Source organism: Crocodylus siamensis, chromosome 3 (assembly GCF_052110815.1).
Source record: "Crocodylus siamensis isolate JL-2025a chromosome 3, ASM5211081v1, whole genome shotgun sequence".
Classification (NCBI taxonomy): Eukaryota; Metazoa; Chordata; order Crocodylia; family Crocodylidae; genus Crocodylus; species Crocodylus siamensis.
In genome coordinates, this window is record NC_143397.1 from 76564977 (window position 1) to 76582617 (window position 17641).

General features: G+C 42.7%; 1 protein-coding gene across 2 annotated transcripts in view; it reads right to left on the reverse strand.

The window, feature by feature from the left end:
- Nucleotides 1-17641, reverse strand: part of SECISBP2 (SECIS binding protein 2) — a 42868-nt gene that overhangs the window by 15447 nt on the left and 9780 nt on the right. Inside the window, exons 4-11 of one of the 2 annotated variants that reach the window (XM_090038539.1) lie at nucleotides 17508-17634; nucleotides 16385-16620; nucleotides 14512-14599; nucleotides 10036-10199; nucleotides 7520-7666; nucleotides 3426-3533; nucleotides 2916-3035; nucleotides 2205-2337 (exon numbers count right to left, since the gene is read on the reverse strand). In XM_090038539.1, the coding sequence (XP_089894665.1) occupies nucleotides 2205-2337; nucleotides 2916-3035; nucleotides 3426-3533; nucleotides 7520-7666; nucleotides 10036-10199; nucleotides 14512-14599; nucleotides 16385-16620; nucleotides 17508-17634 (1123 nt within the window). Of the gene's footprint in view, nucleotides 1-2204; nucleotides 2338-2915; nucleotides 3036-3425; nucleotides 3534-7519; nucleotides 7667-10035; nucleotides 10203-14511; nucleotides 14600-16384; nucleotides 16621-17507; nucleotides 17635-17641 lie in introns of both variants that reach the window. The other variant, XM_090038538.1, reaches the window with a different exon arrangement.

Below are 17641 nucleotides of genomic sequence, written 5' to 3' on the forward strand. Positions count from 1 at the left end.
TATCCCCATTATAATGAAATGTGATGCTAAGATACCAAGTAACTTTCCAATGCCACACAGGAAGCCTGTTGGCAAAGCAGTTAACTGAACCTGGATCTCCCAAGGCCCAAAGTTACTGTCTTAACAACAGGAGTCTCCTTCCTCTTGGATTTCATACCAGTTACATGACTGCAGTGCAGTAACATTTGTAAAACTTTCAGGATTTGCAAACATAAATCAGTGTGCAAGTCTAAGTGTATCTGTATAAATTAACTGATTTAGAAAAACTGACACTGCAGACTGGGCAAAGATAATGACAAAGTAAACTTTGGTGGGAGGTTGATCACAAGAGATAAGTAAGTGGTTGCTAGGACCAATTAATCTACTAGTGTTAGTCTCAACCTGTCACACCAACTTCCAGTCATATATCACAGCAAGGGTGTGACTGCTTTCTAGATGATACATATACAACTGCTCATGATTGAGCCACTCTCCCACCTATACAGTAGTAGTAATTCACAAAATGAAGTACCAGTTAAAAAGGGCAGTAATGTATTGCACCCAGCAATGCACCCATTACTGCATTTTACTGACTTTTTGTGCTCTCTTTTACTTTGCATGTTACCATAATGGCATGGGACAAAGTCTAAGCCAGACTCAAACTTTTGGTTCCTACCCTGAAGTGATTTATTGTATGTATCCAAGTCCCCACAAAAGCTCTTGCTGATGCAACGATGGTGTTATCCCTTCCTGGGTACAACCAAACATTTTCGTCCCTCTTAGGCCATAATGCCTGGCTCATATAGTCCAACGTTACTAATACTAAAGATCAGACATTCTGATCCCCGAATGCTTGCTCCTCCCAAGTCCCAGCATGAGTACTTGCATCAGAGTAATTTGTACTATTATAAGATTGATGACTGTTAATAATATATCTAACTGCCTTAATAACAGAAGAGAAATTATTTGCAGAGTAAGAGACATTTAATTCTTTTACTAAGTTTTCATAATGGGACTAGATAAATCCTACCAACATGTTAATGTTTTTGCCTATCCCTCAAAAACCTAAAGGCAACTATGGTATTAAAAGTAATTTCTTTCTGGTTTTGATTTTCTTTCCCTTCAGTGTAGCTTTCTTCACACTTCCAAAACAAGGAGACCAATTTATGACAGCAAACTTAATACCTCATTTTGTGAAACAGATCTTAAAATTGTTTAATTGGTTTAGGTTCCAGGATTCTCATTTGGTGTTAAAATCTTACTGGCTCTTTAATTGTCAACAAGATCTTAATCAAAAGCCAGAGAAGACAAGGTTTGATACTTTTATTTTTTAAAATAACGTGATGCTATGAAGCCAAAATGAACTTTGATGTTTGCATCAAAGCAGAAAAAGGGCCAAAAATACCAACCCGCTGCCCTCTGGGTTAACTTTCAACCATATTCCCTACCCTCTGAAAAATGTCTTTTTAATTGTATCATGGTTTTCTTCCTCTAGCACTTCAAGTTACTGTTCATTTTCTCATATCCATTTTGTTTTTCTTGTATGTTCCTTTTGGCAAGCCCATTATCACACTGTCACAGGGCACTAAGGTGGCTGCTCCTCTTAGAGCAGAGATTGCCTGGGGAAGGAACACACAGAGCCAGAGCGGGAGCCAGATAAGAGCCTAGGTGCAGGTTGCCGTGACTAATGAGGGAATTGGCTGCACCTGCACCTGGTTAGCTGGCTGGAGGACGCAGGGACCTAGGTCCATGTAAACCTCAGGGCTGGGATCACGCAGTTCAGTTCCCTGCCAGCAGCTGAAGGGGAAGGAGCCATCAGGAAGGAAGGGCTCAGAGACACTACAGTCATCAGATACGCTACCTTTAGGTCTAATGGGGCACCAGGAGCCCATAAGGTACCGTCGCCTACAGGTGCCTAGTATTAGAGAAGAAGTTTTACTCTTTTAAAGGGGCAGAGCATGCCTTGAACTCTGGGTTACGTAATAGCCCAGGGGCTCATGTTTGATTACCTTGAAGACCCGAAGATCAAGGGCACCCTCCCTATATCAATTTTAACAACAAGACGTGGTGGGCGAGATAGAGGGTGCCTGTAGGGCAAGACTGGCACAGTTAAGGAGCCTAGGGGTAACGCTGCCACCCCTAGGGACTTCACCCTGCTACATGCATATTAGAAGGTTCTCATTATTGAGATTCATTGCAATTCATTTGAAGAAAGCACTTCATACCTGAAAGCACCACAGGTTTGGAGGACTGTTTTGATTTCTCTGCTTGCTGTTTTTGCTCCAAGACAGCCAGCATATCTCCCAAATCCAACTTTACTGGAATCTGACTCTTCTTACCACTGGTCTTGGAACTTTCCTGGGAAAGTTAGGTGCAAAAAAAGGTTAAGGATGAATTTTTGTGGCATATGAATACTTGAGTTACAAAATAAGCGTGTGCTTAAAAATCGAACCAAATTTTAATGTGGAAAAATGCATCAAAACTTAATAGAACAGTAATTGTTCAGACTACAGATGTCTATTATTTTTACATGTACTAGAACACCACATTAATAAATCATTGTGTCCTAGCACCAGCAGACATCTCCTAATAGGCTCCTGCTCTAGCAAATGCATCTAAAAAGAAAACTTGCTCTTGTATTTAAAACATTGTAGGTAGAATAAATGTTCAGTTCATTAGTAACAGCAACTTCCTAAAACTTCCATGCTTCAAAAAACACAATGGCTAACATTATTCAGACCTGAAAGCCTGAAGGATAAGACTCAATTTCCATAGGTGCTGGCTGCTTTCCTAAGATGTCTGGTCACTTGTTTGGCGTGCAGAAATATGAACAGTTTCATATAAAGCTTGAACCTCTTGGTCCCGATCCTTGAATATGTCAATTCCTTCCACAATTTTCAGCTGTGAAAGTTAACTTTCAATGGAAGTTGGCTTACCTGCGTTTTCTTTCTTTCCAGGGTAGCAGATGCAGCTTGTTTCCTTCCTGCTATATGCAACTTAGGGGATGTTGAATCATTTCGAGGATGGCTATCATAATAATCTTTGGCCAGAAGTACCTTTTGAAATGTAACGGAAGTGAAAAGAAGGAAAATAAATGTTTAGAAACTTCTAATATATACACGGATAGTAGCAAAATGAACAACATGAATAATTGCAGGAGGACAGAAAGTAAGTAGGGCTGTCCAAGTGGTGTTCTGTGGGTTGTACATGGCCCAAGAGGCACCTGGGCACCCACCCAGATACCACTCTACCTACTGCTCCAGCTGCAGCAGCCAGGGTCTCTGGTCTTCCCTTTCCTCCTCTAGTTTTTGCTTCCACCAAATCACCACTAATACAAAGTATCAACAGTAAATGTCTTTCCTTTTTTTTTTTAAATTTTGTGTTCTTTTAATTTGGTCTTTGAGCATTCAAGGGAGCTAAGAAAGGTAATTGCCAAGATTTCTTACTTCACACTGCTTCACAATGACACCAGGGGCAATGCAAGATGAATGTTGAGATTTCATCCTGCTTTTTCCGTCAGAAGCAGCTGCCAGGTCAGGGAACTCTTCAGCATCCTAAATAAAAAAATAATAATAAAACACTTGATTTTAAAAGAACACTTAATTCCAAAGTCCCTGTTACGCTCAAATATATGTTTTTCCTTCCCTTTCCCATCTAATAATAAAGGGTCACAGACAAGACTAAGTGCAGTTCCATTTATAGCTAACACCTCACTGATTAAAAAGCCAGTGAGGAGGCCCATTTGCTAATTGGAAGCAAATAATTCCAGGGTTAATGTTTTTTAAAAATAGCTTAAACAGCAGCCAGACCTGGAAGTCTCTCCAGCACTTCAAGTGCAGGTTTACTGCCAACTAGCCTAAGCAACTGTAAGCAGAAGAACCACTTCTAAGTGTATTTTAAATCCTCCTAAAGGTCACATTTCCTGCTCTGAGCTTCTGTTTTACCATCTTGCCTTTGCATATCTGGGCGCAGGAGAAAAGAAACAAGAGAGCAGGCCAGCATCACAAGCTTTTTTGACTATGGAATTGTGAATCTGCAGAGAAGTCAGTCAAAGATGTGCACAGGTTTTGATACTATGTTCCTTTACATAGAACCAAAGACACAAGACTATGTCTCGTTTAACAAAAGCAATAAGAACAATCATAGATATGGTCTTTCCCAAAATGTCGACAGTTTTATTGCATGGTCTTTACTAGTAATTTAAAGAAGGTAAAAGATTGCAGTTTCCTCTCCTCCTCTACCAAACACAAACTCTCACTATCTCACTGAACCACTAGCATTCTGGAAGTCATTCACATATAAAGCCTCTGGCTTTTTGCTGTCTGGTGTCCTCTACTGCTGTATACATGTAGTGCAGGCAGCATAAGAACGTAAAAAACTAGGGCTGAAAAGGGGCCTTACAACATCATCTCGTCCAGCACCCAGCTTAAGGCACCCCAGCCAAGTGTCCATCTAGCCTGCTCTTAAAACTGTCTAAGGATGGAAAATCCACAACCTTTCTGGGGAACCTGTTCCAATGACTGACTAGCCCCATAGTGAGTAGGTTCCTTTTAATCTCCAAACATAAATTTCCCCTGCTGTAGTTTGAGGCCATTGCTAACAGTTCTTTCCCTTACAGCCACAGAAAAGAGCCCCATCTCCATCCTCCTTATAACTGACCTTCAGGTATTTGAAAACTGTTTGTTATCAACTCCTCCCCCCCCTTTCTCCAGACTAAATAATCCTAGCTCTTTCAGTCTTTTCACAGAAGTCACGTTTTCTGGGTGTCATGCTGGATAATGGACAGCCAGATGTGAGGGCCACCCAAGGTCAGAAGAAGCAACCAAGATCCAAGGAGAGTGCACAGAGCCTAGCTGTAGGGGAGCAGGATGCCAGATGATTCATCTGGGGAACCAAGTCAGAGATGCAGAGAGTTGGGCAGAAGGGTAAGGTGGCCAGCCAGATCAGGTATTGAGATCAAACTGGAGTCAGGTTACAGAGCCAAAAGGTCAGATCAGACTCAGGGTTCACGGGCAAGCTGGGTCAGGTACCCAGAAAACTCGTCAGAGGGCCAGTAGAGGCACCAGCCAAGGGTGAGGCAGCCTGGGTACAACACTGGGCTTCGTTGCCTGGAAAAATCCTCTTCCAGGTCAAGTCTTTTTAAAGGAAGGGGTAAAGAGTCGGCTCACCCTAGTTGGCCACTCTGATTGCAGGAAGTGGATAGATGGTTAAGCCCAGATACCATGTTCTGGCCACTTACATCCACACCAATGCTCAGCTGAGGTAGCAGCAGATTGGGATGAGTGGCTGTGCCACCAGGCCACTAATCATTTTTGTCACTCCCCCATAGTCTCCTATCTGCTCACATCTTTCTTGAAGGGTGGAGCCCAAAACTGAACACAGCTCTCCAGCTGAGGACTCACAGATGGCAAACAGAGCAGAAGAATCAGTTCCCTTGATTTGCAAGTGACATTTCTGTTATTACAACATGATATCATGTTGGCTTTTCTTTTCCCCTCCCCTGCAAAAAGAGCACATTGTTCACTCATATTCAGCTGCTGGTCCACCGTAATCCCCTGATTCTTCACTGCAGTACTGCGGCATAACCAATCAATTCTCAGTTGGCATTTGTGCATGCAGTTATTTCGTCCCAAGTGCACTTTGTACTTGTCCTTGTTCACTTTCATCTGGCTGACTGTGGATCATTTCTCCAGTTTTTCCAAGTCATTCTGGATTCCAACTCTACTTTACAGGGTGTTTACAACTCCATCCTACTTGGTGTCACTCATAAAAGTGCAAAGTGTGTATTCAAGTTGCATCCTCCAAATCATTCATGAAGATACTAAACAACAACAGACCCAGGACAAAGCCCAGTGAAAGCTCGCTTAACAACCCCTCCAAACTAAACACTAAGTCACAGAAAATTACTCACTGAGCAAAATGATGCAACAAGTTGTACATCCACCTTACAGTACTTCATTCTGTCTGTATTTCCTGAGCTTATTAATAAGAATGTCATAGAAGACACCAAAGCTGTGCTAAAAGTCAAGGTATAGCATATCCATGGCTCTCCCTGCATCCACAAAGCCTGTCATTCATCCCAGAAGGAAGTACATTGATCAGGAATGATTCCCGGTGGTGAATACATGCTGACTGTTCCTGATCACCCTGTTCCCCTCCAGATGCAAAGTAGATTCCCTGATGACCTGCTCCACAATCTTTCCAGACGCTGATGTCAGACTGTAATTCCCTAGACACTGCTTCTTCTCTTAAAGGTGGGCACTACATTTTCTGGTTATCCAGGACCTCACCTATACTTAACAAGTTCTCAAAGATGTTAGCCTGCAGTTCTGAAATTCCCTCAGTACTCAAGAGCACATCCCATCCAGCCCTCCCAATTTGAAAACACCTAATTTCTCAAAGTATTCCCTAACTACTGCTTCCACTACACTAGGCTACTTATCTCCTTTCCCATCTTTGCTGAGAACTGTACTTGTCATCTGGCAGCTGACTTGATCTGTGAAGACTTAGCGGAGGAACACAAGGAATATCTATACCATGTCTGTGACATTCCCATGAACACCGCTCTCAATTCCCCTCCCACTCCACCCACACACTTCTGTTCCACATGTATCAATACTAGGACTGAAACTGGTGATGGGAAGAGTGCTCTCAAGGCAATCTCAAGCATGTTGGAGAGAGAGGTCTTAAGAATGGCTGCAGGGAAGCCCCTAATTGCTGGGTCTGACATGAGAAGGGCATGCTTGATAACTGCACCCTCAGAAAGCCCCTGGGAAGCAGCAGAAACGTGGCCATACTTCCTTCTTACAAAAGTCCAAGACATGCACTGAACCAGACTCTGCATTCGCAACCAGTTGAGTTCCCCCAGCCCTGCAGGGGTGCCACATCTTAATTTTGCATTTTCTGATTTTCAGAGGTTTAGATCCGGATTGCCTTCAGGCTCCCCTCCATATGCTCACTGCCTAGGTTGGGAAAGGAGTTCAGATCTTCCAGAACAACAAGGCCCCCAAGAATCTTGCCTCTCAAATCGACAAGTAGTGGGGCTTATGCTGTATTTCTGATAGAGATTACACATTATCTAAAGAGTATGAAGAAAGTCTCAGATAAAGTCAGAGGGAAACACCCCAAGAATTAGGCCTCAAATTTGTTGACGATCATGTTCGGTACCACATTCCTCAAAAGACTAGTGGGTATCATGTAACAGATGGAGTAAACATCAAACAAGACATTTTGGGGCATGACTAGAAAAATTAAATGTCAGTAGAATCTGTCACCCTTTAATACACATTGTGTGTGCTCATGGAAGTGGCAGGCATATCTTACAGAACCCTGCCTCAAAATAATCCTAAATGTGGATCACCAATGTTACACTAAGTTCCATGAGATAAAAACTTATCCAGGCAATCAAGATGTCTCCACAAAGCCTCTGCAGACGCATACACCTGTAAATTATACAGAATAAATGCGAAGCCCGATTTCTACAGATTACATTAGGACATTTCCTAATATACAGCTTTGGGGTGAAGCATGCATACTATACCTCAATTCTTGGTGGTGCTTGTACTATGATGTTTTCATTTTGAAGTTCAGAAGATGGTTTTGGTTTCTTTTTCTTTTTTTCCCTTTTCTTCTTCTTTCCTGACACTTCTTCAGGCTCGGTTTCACTAGCATTATTTCTTGTTTCTGGCTGTTGACAGACAGCAATAAATGAAGTCAGCTTCTAATAAATGGCCAATATCAGAATACAGGTAAAAGAAAAGATTAAAAAGTAAGCCTACATTAATGATAAGCTCAAACAAAAAAGGATGAACCAACCAACCTATGCTGAGATACCAAATGGACAGAGCAAACTTCATGTAAGACCCAACAGCAATTTAGAAAGGCATAGTCAGGAATACATAACTGCAAATATGCTGTACACAGTTACTACAATGCATCTTGGCAGATAACAACTTGCCAAAATGAGGCTAAGTTTCCCAGTTTCAGCTTCTGAGGTCAGGAATGTGAAACAAGCACAACTCAGAATTTTTCATATTGAAATAGCAAAGAAGTCAAAAGATGCAGATAATCTGGAATCACTTAGCACTGCTTAAAGTATGCTGCCTTCCTGGGCACTTTTACACATGCTCCAGGGGTGAGGGAGAGAGGAGGTCAGAATCAGCTGGAGGTCAGAGAATTAGCTGATCCTGATGATCTCCACCCCAGAGCGGTAAGGGAATTAACTGAGGTCATTGCGGGACCCCTGGCGCGGCGTTACGAGCGCTCGTGGTGCTCTGGTGTGGTGCCAGAGGACTGGAAAAGGGCCAATGTGGTTCCCATTTTAAAAAAAGGGAGGAAGGAAGACCCAGGAAATTATAGGCCAGTTAGCCTTACCTTGATCCTGGGGAAGCTTTTTGAGAGAATTATCCTGGCACATGTCCACGAGAGGCCAGCAAGGGAAATCATGCTTAGGGTCAACCAAAATGGGTTCAATTAGAAGCAGGTCCTGTCAGACCAACCTGGTGGCCTTCTATGACCAGGGCACAAAATCCTTAGATGCAGGGGTAGCAGTGGACATAGTCTTTCTGGACTTTAGGAAGGCCTTCGACACTGTCTCTCACCCTGTTCTCATTAAAAAACTGGGGGGCTGTGGTGTCGACACCTACACAGTCAAATGGGTCGCCAACTGGCTGGAGGGCCGCACACAGAGAGTGGTGGTGGACGGCTCTTATTTGACCTGGAGGGATGTGGGCAGTGGGGTTCCGCAGGGCTCGGTCCTTGGGCCCGCACTGTTCAGCATCTTTGTCAGCGACTTGGACAAGGGGGTAAAAAGCACCCTGTTCAAATTTGCTGATGACACTAACATGTGGAGGGATGTGGGCACGCTAGAAGGGAGGAATATGCTGCAATCAGACCCAGACAGGTTACAAGGGTGGGCGGATGAGAACAGGACGGGATTCAACACTGACAAGTGCAAGGTGATGCACCTGGGGAGGAAGAACCAGCACCATACCTACAGGCTGGGGAACTCCCTTCTCGTCAGTGCAGAGGTGAAAAGGATCTTGGAGTCATTACTAATGCCAAAACGAACATGGGCCGGCAGTGCGGGGACACGGTCAGGAATGCCAACCGTACCTTGTCATGCATCCACAGATGCATCTCAAGTAGGTCCAAGGAGATGATCCTCCCCCTCTGTGCGGCACCTGTCAGGCCGCAGCTAGAGTACTCTGTCCAGTTCTGGGTGCCGCACTTCAGGAGGGATGTGGACAACATGGAGAGGGTCCAGAAGAGGGCCACTCACATGATAGGGGGGCAGCAGGGCAGGCCGTATGATAGGCTATGAGACCTGAACTTGTTCAGCCTCCACAAGAGAAGGCTGAGGGGGGATCTAGTGGCCATTTACAAACTAGTCAGAGGGGACCAGCAGGCACTGGGGGAGTCCCTGTTCCCCTGAGCACTACCAGGAGTGACTAGAAATAACAGACACAAGCTGGCAGAGGGTAGATTCAGACTAGATATCAGGAGGGGCTACTTCACTGTCAAGGTGGCTAGGATCTGGAGCCAACTTCCAAGGGAAGTGGTGGTCGCTTCTAACCTGGGGGTCTTCAAAAGGAGGCTAGATGTACACCTTGCCAGGGTTGTTTGACATGCCATGGCAGGGGGTCAGACTTGATGATCTGCTCAGGTCCCTTCCGGCCCTACCAACTATGAAACTATGATTCTAAGAGTCGCTCTAATTAAAGCACTGTAACATCTCACGTATTAGTGTCTTCGTGCTTTAAAATGGCAGCAGGGGTGCTTGAACTAAATGCTTGCTCAATGAGGTTTAGCTAGAGCACCCCGCCACCGTTTTGAAGCACAGGGACGCTAATACATGAGATGCGGAGGTTGGCTGGAGCATGGTAATTACCACACTCCATTATATATATCATGCATCCTATAATACCATCCTGATTTTCCTTCACTTTGAAAAGAGACATGCAGTTGTCAGAAACTACCAAGAGGAAAATATCACTACAACGTGTAAATTGATTCCATTAGACCGTCAAAGCTTAGAGCAAATATTTCCGTGAATACCTTACTATTTGTCCGAATATCTTGTTTTTCTTTGCTGTCAGAATGGCTTCTGGATAGAACATCAGAAGCTGGTGTTGAAACAACTTTTTTTGGAGGCTGTGCTGGTATGGTTGCCCAAGATAAATGTGAATGAATGGAGCTCTTTGCAGATGCTTGAGGAAGTACTGCTGGAAAAGAAAAGCAATGGTTGAAGATGTTAAATTTGAAGTATTTCTCTAATGACTCAATAAGCAGGAGGTTCAGAAACAAGCCTTCAGTAATACACAAAGGGCTAAATAACAAATGAATCAAGGACTTCAAGTCTATGTTTGCCAAGTTACTTTGACTAAGAAATTTAGATAAAAATCACAATTTGTTCTTTGAACTAACTACCAGGTTCATCTGTCCTTCATCATGCATGAGTATGGGTGTCTTATGTAGATTTTGGGCTGTGACACTGTTTTGTTTTTTTACAAATAAAACAAGTGAAAATTACATGGGGGGGATGGAAATCAGAGAAACTCCCTCTAGACCGGGGTGGGCAATTATTTCGGCTGCAGGGCCGCTTAACAAGTTTTGGTAAGCTGCTGAGGGCCGCAAGGGTAGCCCCGCACCTTGTCAGATGCCCCACCACCTGGTTGTCATCTTGGGACTGCAAGTCCCATCCCTAACCCCTAACCTTTGCCACAGGAAGCCCCTACTCCTGCCCCAAGTATACCTTTTCAGATGGGGGTTTGCCATCTTGAAACTGGGGAAAACAAACAAATTACATACTAAAAATCAAACATCTACAATGACATATTTTAATTTTATTTTAAAAAAATATTTTTGTCCTGATTTGTGTGCAGGTGTGTGTATGGGTGGGTATGGGCTTTGTGGGGGATGTTTGTGGGGATGTGTGTGGGTGGGTGGGTATGGGGTTTATAAAGTATATGGGGGTGTGCGTGAGTGACTGTGTATATACTGGGTTGTGCGTATAGCCCTCCCCTCCCCCCAAACAGGCCCCCACACTGCGCATAGCCCCCGCTACCAGTGGCAGCAGCAGGCAGAGGACCCTCATGGTACTCATGGCCCACAGCAGGTGGAGCCCCCGGTGCTGCGTTGTCCCAGTGAGCCTCAGGACTGCACGTGGCCGGGCTCACACGTCTGAACTCTGCACCGGACAGTGGTGCAGATCATGGGGCTCAGCTGAGGCAGCAGGGAGAGGGGCAGAGCTGGCCAGGCTCCACAGCATGAAGGTCCCTGCCATTCCCCATGACCTGCTCATAGCAGTGAGTAGGGCTGAGCCACCAGCTTTATTGTGTAGGGCTCCCCCTAGAGACACGAGGCTCGGGCAGAGAACACAGGAACTACATGCGAACCCCACACAATGAAGCCAGGCAAACCCTGCATCCCCACTGGCCTGGGCTCCACGCTGCTGCTGCCCTGCCCCGTGTCCCTGCCTGACCCGGCCCCAGACTTGGGGCACTGATGCGGGCTATGTGCTCCCACCCAACTACTGCTTCACTCCCCACACTATCACTGGTGTCTCTCCCCTACCCACCTCCACCACTTTCCCAGACTCTTTAACCTGCCACTCCCCTATCTTCCCTGCTGCCTGCCTACTGCTGCTCCCTACCCTTCACCACTGCCGTTCCCCTGCCTGCCACTACTGCTTCTCTAATTGTGTGGCTGTGGTTAGAAGTAGTAGTGCAACGCAAGCTGCCCCTGCAGGAGTGAGTGGCCCAAGAGTCAGAGATGAAAGAGAATCCAAAAACTGGAAGTAACCCTCAGCAAGCACGGCATGCCAACATCATCCTTCTGCCAACTTACCAACACTATGAGTTATCTAACGCAAATAAAATCAGGTAGGTTTTACTGATGCCTAGTCACAGTCATATAAAAGCATTGAGCCACATGTCTGGACAGCTCTGGCAGGTTTTGGTGACCAGACAGACCCGAGCAGTATCATACTACAAGGATCTCAAGTCATACCTCTTTAGCAGCCCTCCTATTGACAACACCTACACATTCAAATCCCAGCTACTCCTGCAATGGGCCCATAGTCAAAAGATCAACATCTCCAATACTAGCACAGTTGTCAGAAGCTTATCTGTCAATGCAACCAGTTCCTGTACTCAAGTTTGTATCGAGATTGACAGAAGTGAAAGAGGTTGGGAGGTAACATTTTATATCCCAATTAGAAATGGAAAATTATATCCTGGTGGTTTTCAGTTTCTTCAAAAGAACATCTGCCAACACACTGCTAAAGAGTCTGTCAACAAGTTGAACCACTTCTTTTAATTAAAAGATGCTATTTGAAGAAAAAAAAACAACCTTGCTCTGTAATTCAGCAAGAAATGCTACACAATTATTTTTATTTTCTCACTGGCTCTGAGATTAATTGAAATTCATTGTTTTACACTAATTCACCTTGTAGCAAGTATTTTTACTTTTCTGAAACAATACAGAGAAAAGTCAAAATGCTCGGTTCATAGGTAATTTGTCTTGATTAAAGTGGAGAAGTGACCAGAAGACTGATGTCCAAAAGATTAAATCAAGAAGTCAGAGAATGAAAAGTGGTGTTTGATGTTGTAGAAATGCACATATGGTTCAACAGCCATTTCAACTTATTTTTTGCTACTAACCAAACAAATGAGCGCCTTATTCCAATAACAAAAATTGGGTCCAAATGAGACCATGCAAGGCAAGGAAGTTGTCTCTCCCCTACTTTCACTCTGGGGACTAGAATGGTACAGGTGCTCAGGCACAGGGTTGGCAGCCCAGAGATCACAAGATCGTGGCCAGCGCAGAAACGTTCACAGTGTGGCCCTGTCAGATTCCAACAGATCTGTGAATTCTCCTAAAACACTGTCACAAGGACACAGGAAAGAAAGATATTGCTAACCAATACACTCCACCAATTCTTTGTTGCTTTATCAAGTGTCCCATTAGGCTCTCAGACCATGCTGTAAAAGTATTCCTTTCTTGACACTGTTGGGAAAGAGGTGGCCTTTGCTGGCCTTCTGCCAGCAAGGAACACTAGTTCAGAGCATTTCCAGTGATTCAGGGAGAGACTCAAACAGAGAAGTCTTCCCATATGCCCCCTAAAGATACTGATCTGCATTTCATAAACAGACAATGGAGCCTGAACTGCACCCATTTTATCTGCAAAGCAATATAAAACATACTTGCACATCTGCAAGGACTTATAGTGACCACTGAAAAAAGACAGCTCTTTACTATACTGTCAGCTACTCAAAAAAGTTTGTATATCAACACAGAGCAAATGCTTTGTGAACTTCAAATTTTCTACTGAATATACATAAAAACTACTTAAATTGATAGAGACATACAAAAAACTAGAACTCTTGGTTCCAAAATGATACCTTTTATTAGACTAACCAGGAAATTGCAAGCTTTCGGGATCAAAGCCCCTTTGTCAGGCTCTGGGAAAAGTACAGATGGTGCAAGATGGTAAGAAGTCCCCATAAGTAGGAAATAAACTTCATTTTTGCACAGAGGGAGCTGAAGATGGAAGGCTGTCCCTCTCAGTCCATGAGACTGTCTTTGTGAGCTGTGCTGAGTAGCTTTTTGATGTGCAGATCAGGTAGAATTCCTTCCCTGGAGGTGTCAGATGGCAGGCAGGGAGGTAAAAAAAAGTCTTTCTTGTTGTTCTGCAATGAAGTTTAAAATCCAAAATCGGCTAAAATTCAGCATCTCCCATGTTTCCGGGGTGTACATGGAAGCCGTGTTGGTCTGAGACATCCAAAAAAACAGAACTCTTGGTTCCAAAATGATACCTTTTATTAGACCAACTGGGAAATCACAAGATTTTTTACCTCCCTGGCTGCCATCTGACACCTCCAGACACTTTCTAAATATCTATGATACCAAAGAAAAATCTAGACAGTCATCTTGATTAAAACAGCTACTAAAATGTATAAGAAGCTTGTGGTTACCTCAGCTGAGAGAGCAGATAATTCTGCTGCGTTACAAAATGATGCAGTTTTATAATTGCTAAAAATGGATCATACAGACAATATGCAATGTACCCCAAACCTCATGGTAAGTTTACATATTAAGCCTGAAGACAAGAAAAATGCAATAAAATTGTGTTTTATATTTTTTCCTTGTGCCATTTTACACTTGAAGATTTACAGTGAATTTTTTTTTTTTTAATAAAAGCTGGACATCTATAGAAGTTGCTTATACTAAGAAATCCTCTGCACAGGATCCAGAAGTAGTTGGCCTTAATTCAAAAACCATTAACATAGCAATTAAAAAATACTTCAAATTATGGAACACCTCAAAGGCACACAAACACTACCAGGAATGAGAAATCTCAAGTTTGCTTTATCGTGTCTCACTGAATTAGTTCTCACATTTTAGGTTTTTTCCAAACTTCTACATTTACTCTATACTTGAGAACAGTTCAGCAATACTTTCAAATAATGAGATGCAGACACGGCTCAAACCCACAAGCAGTAGATATTTTGGGGCTTCTGCAGCACTTACTTCTAGTGTCAAAAGACGAGAAAACGGAACCAGCTTCTTTGTTAGTTAAGGTTTTTACTGCAGCTTTGTTATCCACTGAGGCTTCTTCCTACAAAAGAGTGGCTTTTTTATTCTTAAACATAAAAATAAGAATGAAGGGGTCTCAAATCATGCAACTTTTTAATAAATATATACATTGGGTAAAACTACAAGGTAAGAAGGACAGAAAGCTTCTAGAAGAGAGTCACTGTGTCATATTGTATTATAAAACAAAAGCTGATGCCTCTTTATAACTCTCTAATAGCATGAAGAGATTAAATTTACTTCTTGGGAGTACCTCCTGTCCACGGCTCTTCCCCACTACCGATTTATCATAAATGCTCCCAGACTTCAGCAACTTTGTTAATGAAACATGAATTGGAACAGGTTTGGCTTGCTTTAAGCAACAAAGATGAAGTGCAGAGTATTTCCTGGGAATTAATACCGTCTGGGAACTAATCAAAGAAATGCCATGCATAGAAGGTGCTACCTTATTTTTTAATTTAAACAACAGCTGGCGGGAACAGAAGAAAGGATATGTCACTGATGTATACAAGATGTGGGTATCATATACAGGTGTTTTGTTGCAGGTGTCAGGTATCCAGGTTGTAGCTGTATTGGTCTAGTGGCAAAAGCAATCAGGACTTCCGGTAGAGGTGATATCTTTTATTAGACTAACTAGATTTTTGCAAAGGGAAAAGAAATATTTAATTGGAAACTTTGGGGCAATAGCACCCTTCATCAGGCATAGCAGAAAAGACTGTAAACGCTTCCTGGGAGATTTTACCATACCTTCAACTCTTCTATGAAATATGAACTTTCATTTCTACCCAGGAGAATGCTTACAATCTTTTCTCCTATGCCTGATGAAGGGTGTTTGTGCCCAAAAGCTTGCAACTGAACTATTTTTTTTTGTTGCAAATATCTAGTTGGTCTAAATAAAATCACCTCTACCACAAGTCCTGATTGCTTTTGGTGCAAAATGCATTTCTGGAAAATAAATATCAGCCCTTTACTAAGACTATGTTCAGAAAAACTTGATTTCTATCAAAGCAATATAAATGGATTTGGGACATAAAATCAGTCTTTAACTGACATATGTAAGGAGAAGGTTTTCCAAAGGATAACCTTTTTGTAAGTCCTTTTAGACAACTTTGTGCTTAAGTTTGTTACTAGCAACCAGACATGCAGCCCAGCAACCACTAAAACTCTATTCTTATGAGTTTATATTAACAGCAAAAAAGGAAACTGGATGAAAATATCAAATAATTTCTTCTTTCAAAGTGCTACACTATTTGTATCGCTTACAGAAAGGCTGATCAAAGTATAAGTATTGTTGATGTTTCTAGCTCCAAAATACCTGACCTGATGGTGGACACATTTACAATAAGTTTTGTTTGAGTGCTGCAATCAGCAAGTGAGAAACAAGCATTTGGATCAAGTGCATTTTACCCTTCTCTATCAATCCCATTTCTTTATCTTTTCATATTTTTACTTTTAGCAAATCTCCATTAAAAACTCAGTACAGCAGACTTACAAAAGAGGAACTTTATTTGGTAAAACAATAATTAAAAAGGAAGTCTGCACTTCTTAACCCAACTTAAAAGAAGAAATCAGTACAGCCACAAACAAAATTCAGGAAATGAAAATTTCTCTGTCACCAATTTAATCCTAAACCGTAATTTCCTACTTTATTACAGCAGACCTCTATCTGTCTAGCCCTATCCTTGTTCTTTCTCTACAATTTATTTGAAAAGATACCTGTTGCTTGTTTATGAAATCTCCTGTTTCCTCCTTTTAATAATTTGTTTTATAAAATATCATATAAGGTTTTAACATGTAATCAGCAACTCACCCTTGTGGTCCCCAATGCAGAAGTCTGCTTTCTCAGTGGTTGTTGTGGGAGTGTAACCTCATCTTCAACTGGACTTGATGGCCCATGTTTGTGTTTTGGTAGGTCCAGTACATTACCCTTTCCTAAGCTCTGCAACTCGGGGAAATCCGAAAGGGTAACTTGAAAGGCAGGTTTTGGAACAATTTCACTTTTTGGAACCTGTTTTGATTTCCTGTTCCCAAATTTATTACACCTGTCTGTTTAAAACACACAAAGTCAAAAAAGCAAACTGTTTCTTTAGAAATCATTAAATTATATCTACATTTTTATTGCGCCCATCTGCAATCTAGGCACCATGATAACTATTTTAGCTCAAACAATACCTTATGTAGAAAATTCTGCAAAAGTATCAACACAGGTTACATCATCCAGTTATTTTGCAGTAAGTAAATTAGTTTATTATAGTTAGGGATCTACTTAAGTTGAGGCGAGTGAAAGGGATTTCCACAGGCCACATACAGAGCTGATTTCACAGCCTTTTTGTGGTGAGCCCGCCCCTCACTGCTGACTGGCCAAAGGGGTCCGCCCTTGCCACTGACTGGCCAAGAAGGCTGTCTGTTGTCTGCCACCCGCCCCTCACTGCTAACTGGCTAAGTCAGCTGTTCATCATGCACCTCCACCCTTCACCACTAATTGGTGGAGAGGTGTGGCCATGTGATGGGCAGCCCTCTCAGCAAATAAGTGGTGAGGACTGGTCGGCAGGGCAGGTGGCCACCATCTTGGCTGCTCCCCTTTGCATTGGCAACCCCCTCCCCCAGCAGGCTGCAAGGCCAAGAGGAACACTGGCTCCCACTGGAAAGCCAGCATTTTCTTTTTAGTAAGTTTTTTTTATTTCACGGATTTTACAGACAATGCCCGATTCCATAGTTTCTGCAAAATCACAAATTAAGTACGTCCCTAATTATAGTTCTCTCTCAAAAAGTGAGTCACCTGAAGAAGTCATTTTTCCACATCTCTAAATCCGTGAATTTGGCACCTCTGGATTTGGAAGCATGCACTCAAACTCAACTAGGAGCTAATAAATAGCCAAGAATTTTAATTTTCACTCTATATACTTTGTAATCAGGAAATACGTTATTTGTACCTTGAGTCAAAGAATTTCTGCCATATGCAGCAGTTTGAAGAGATCTTCTATTTGCCATTTTGTCAAATGTGTCATTTCCTTCAGGCTTCTTCTTATCCAATTTCTGCTCATCATCTTTAGAACTCCTCTGTAGG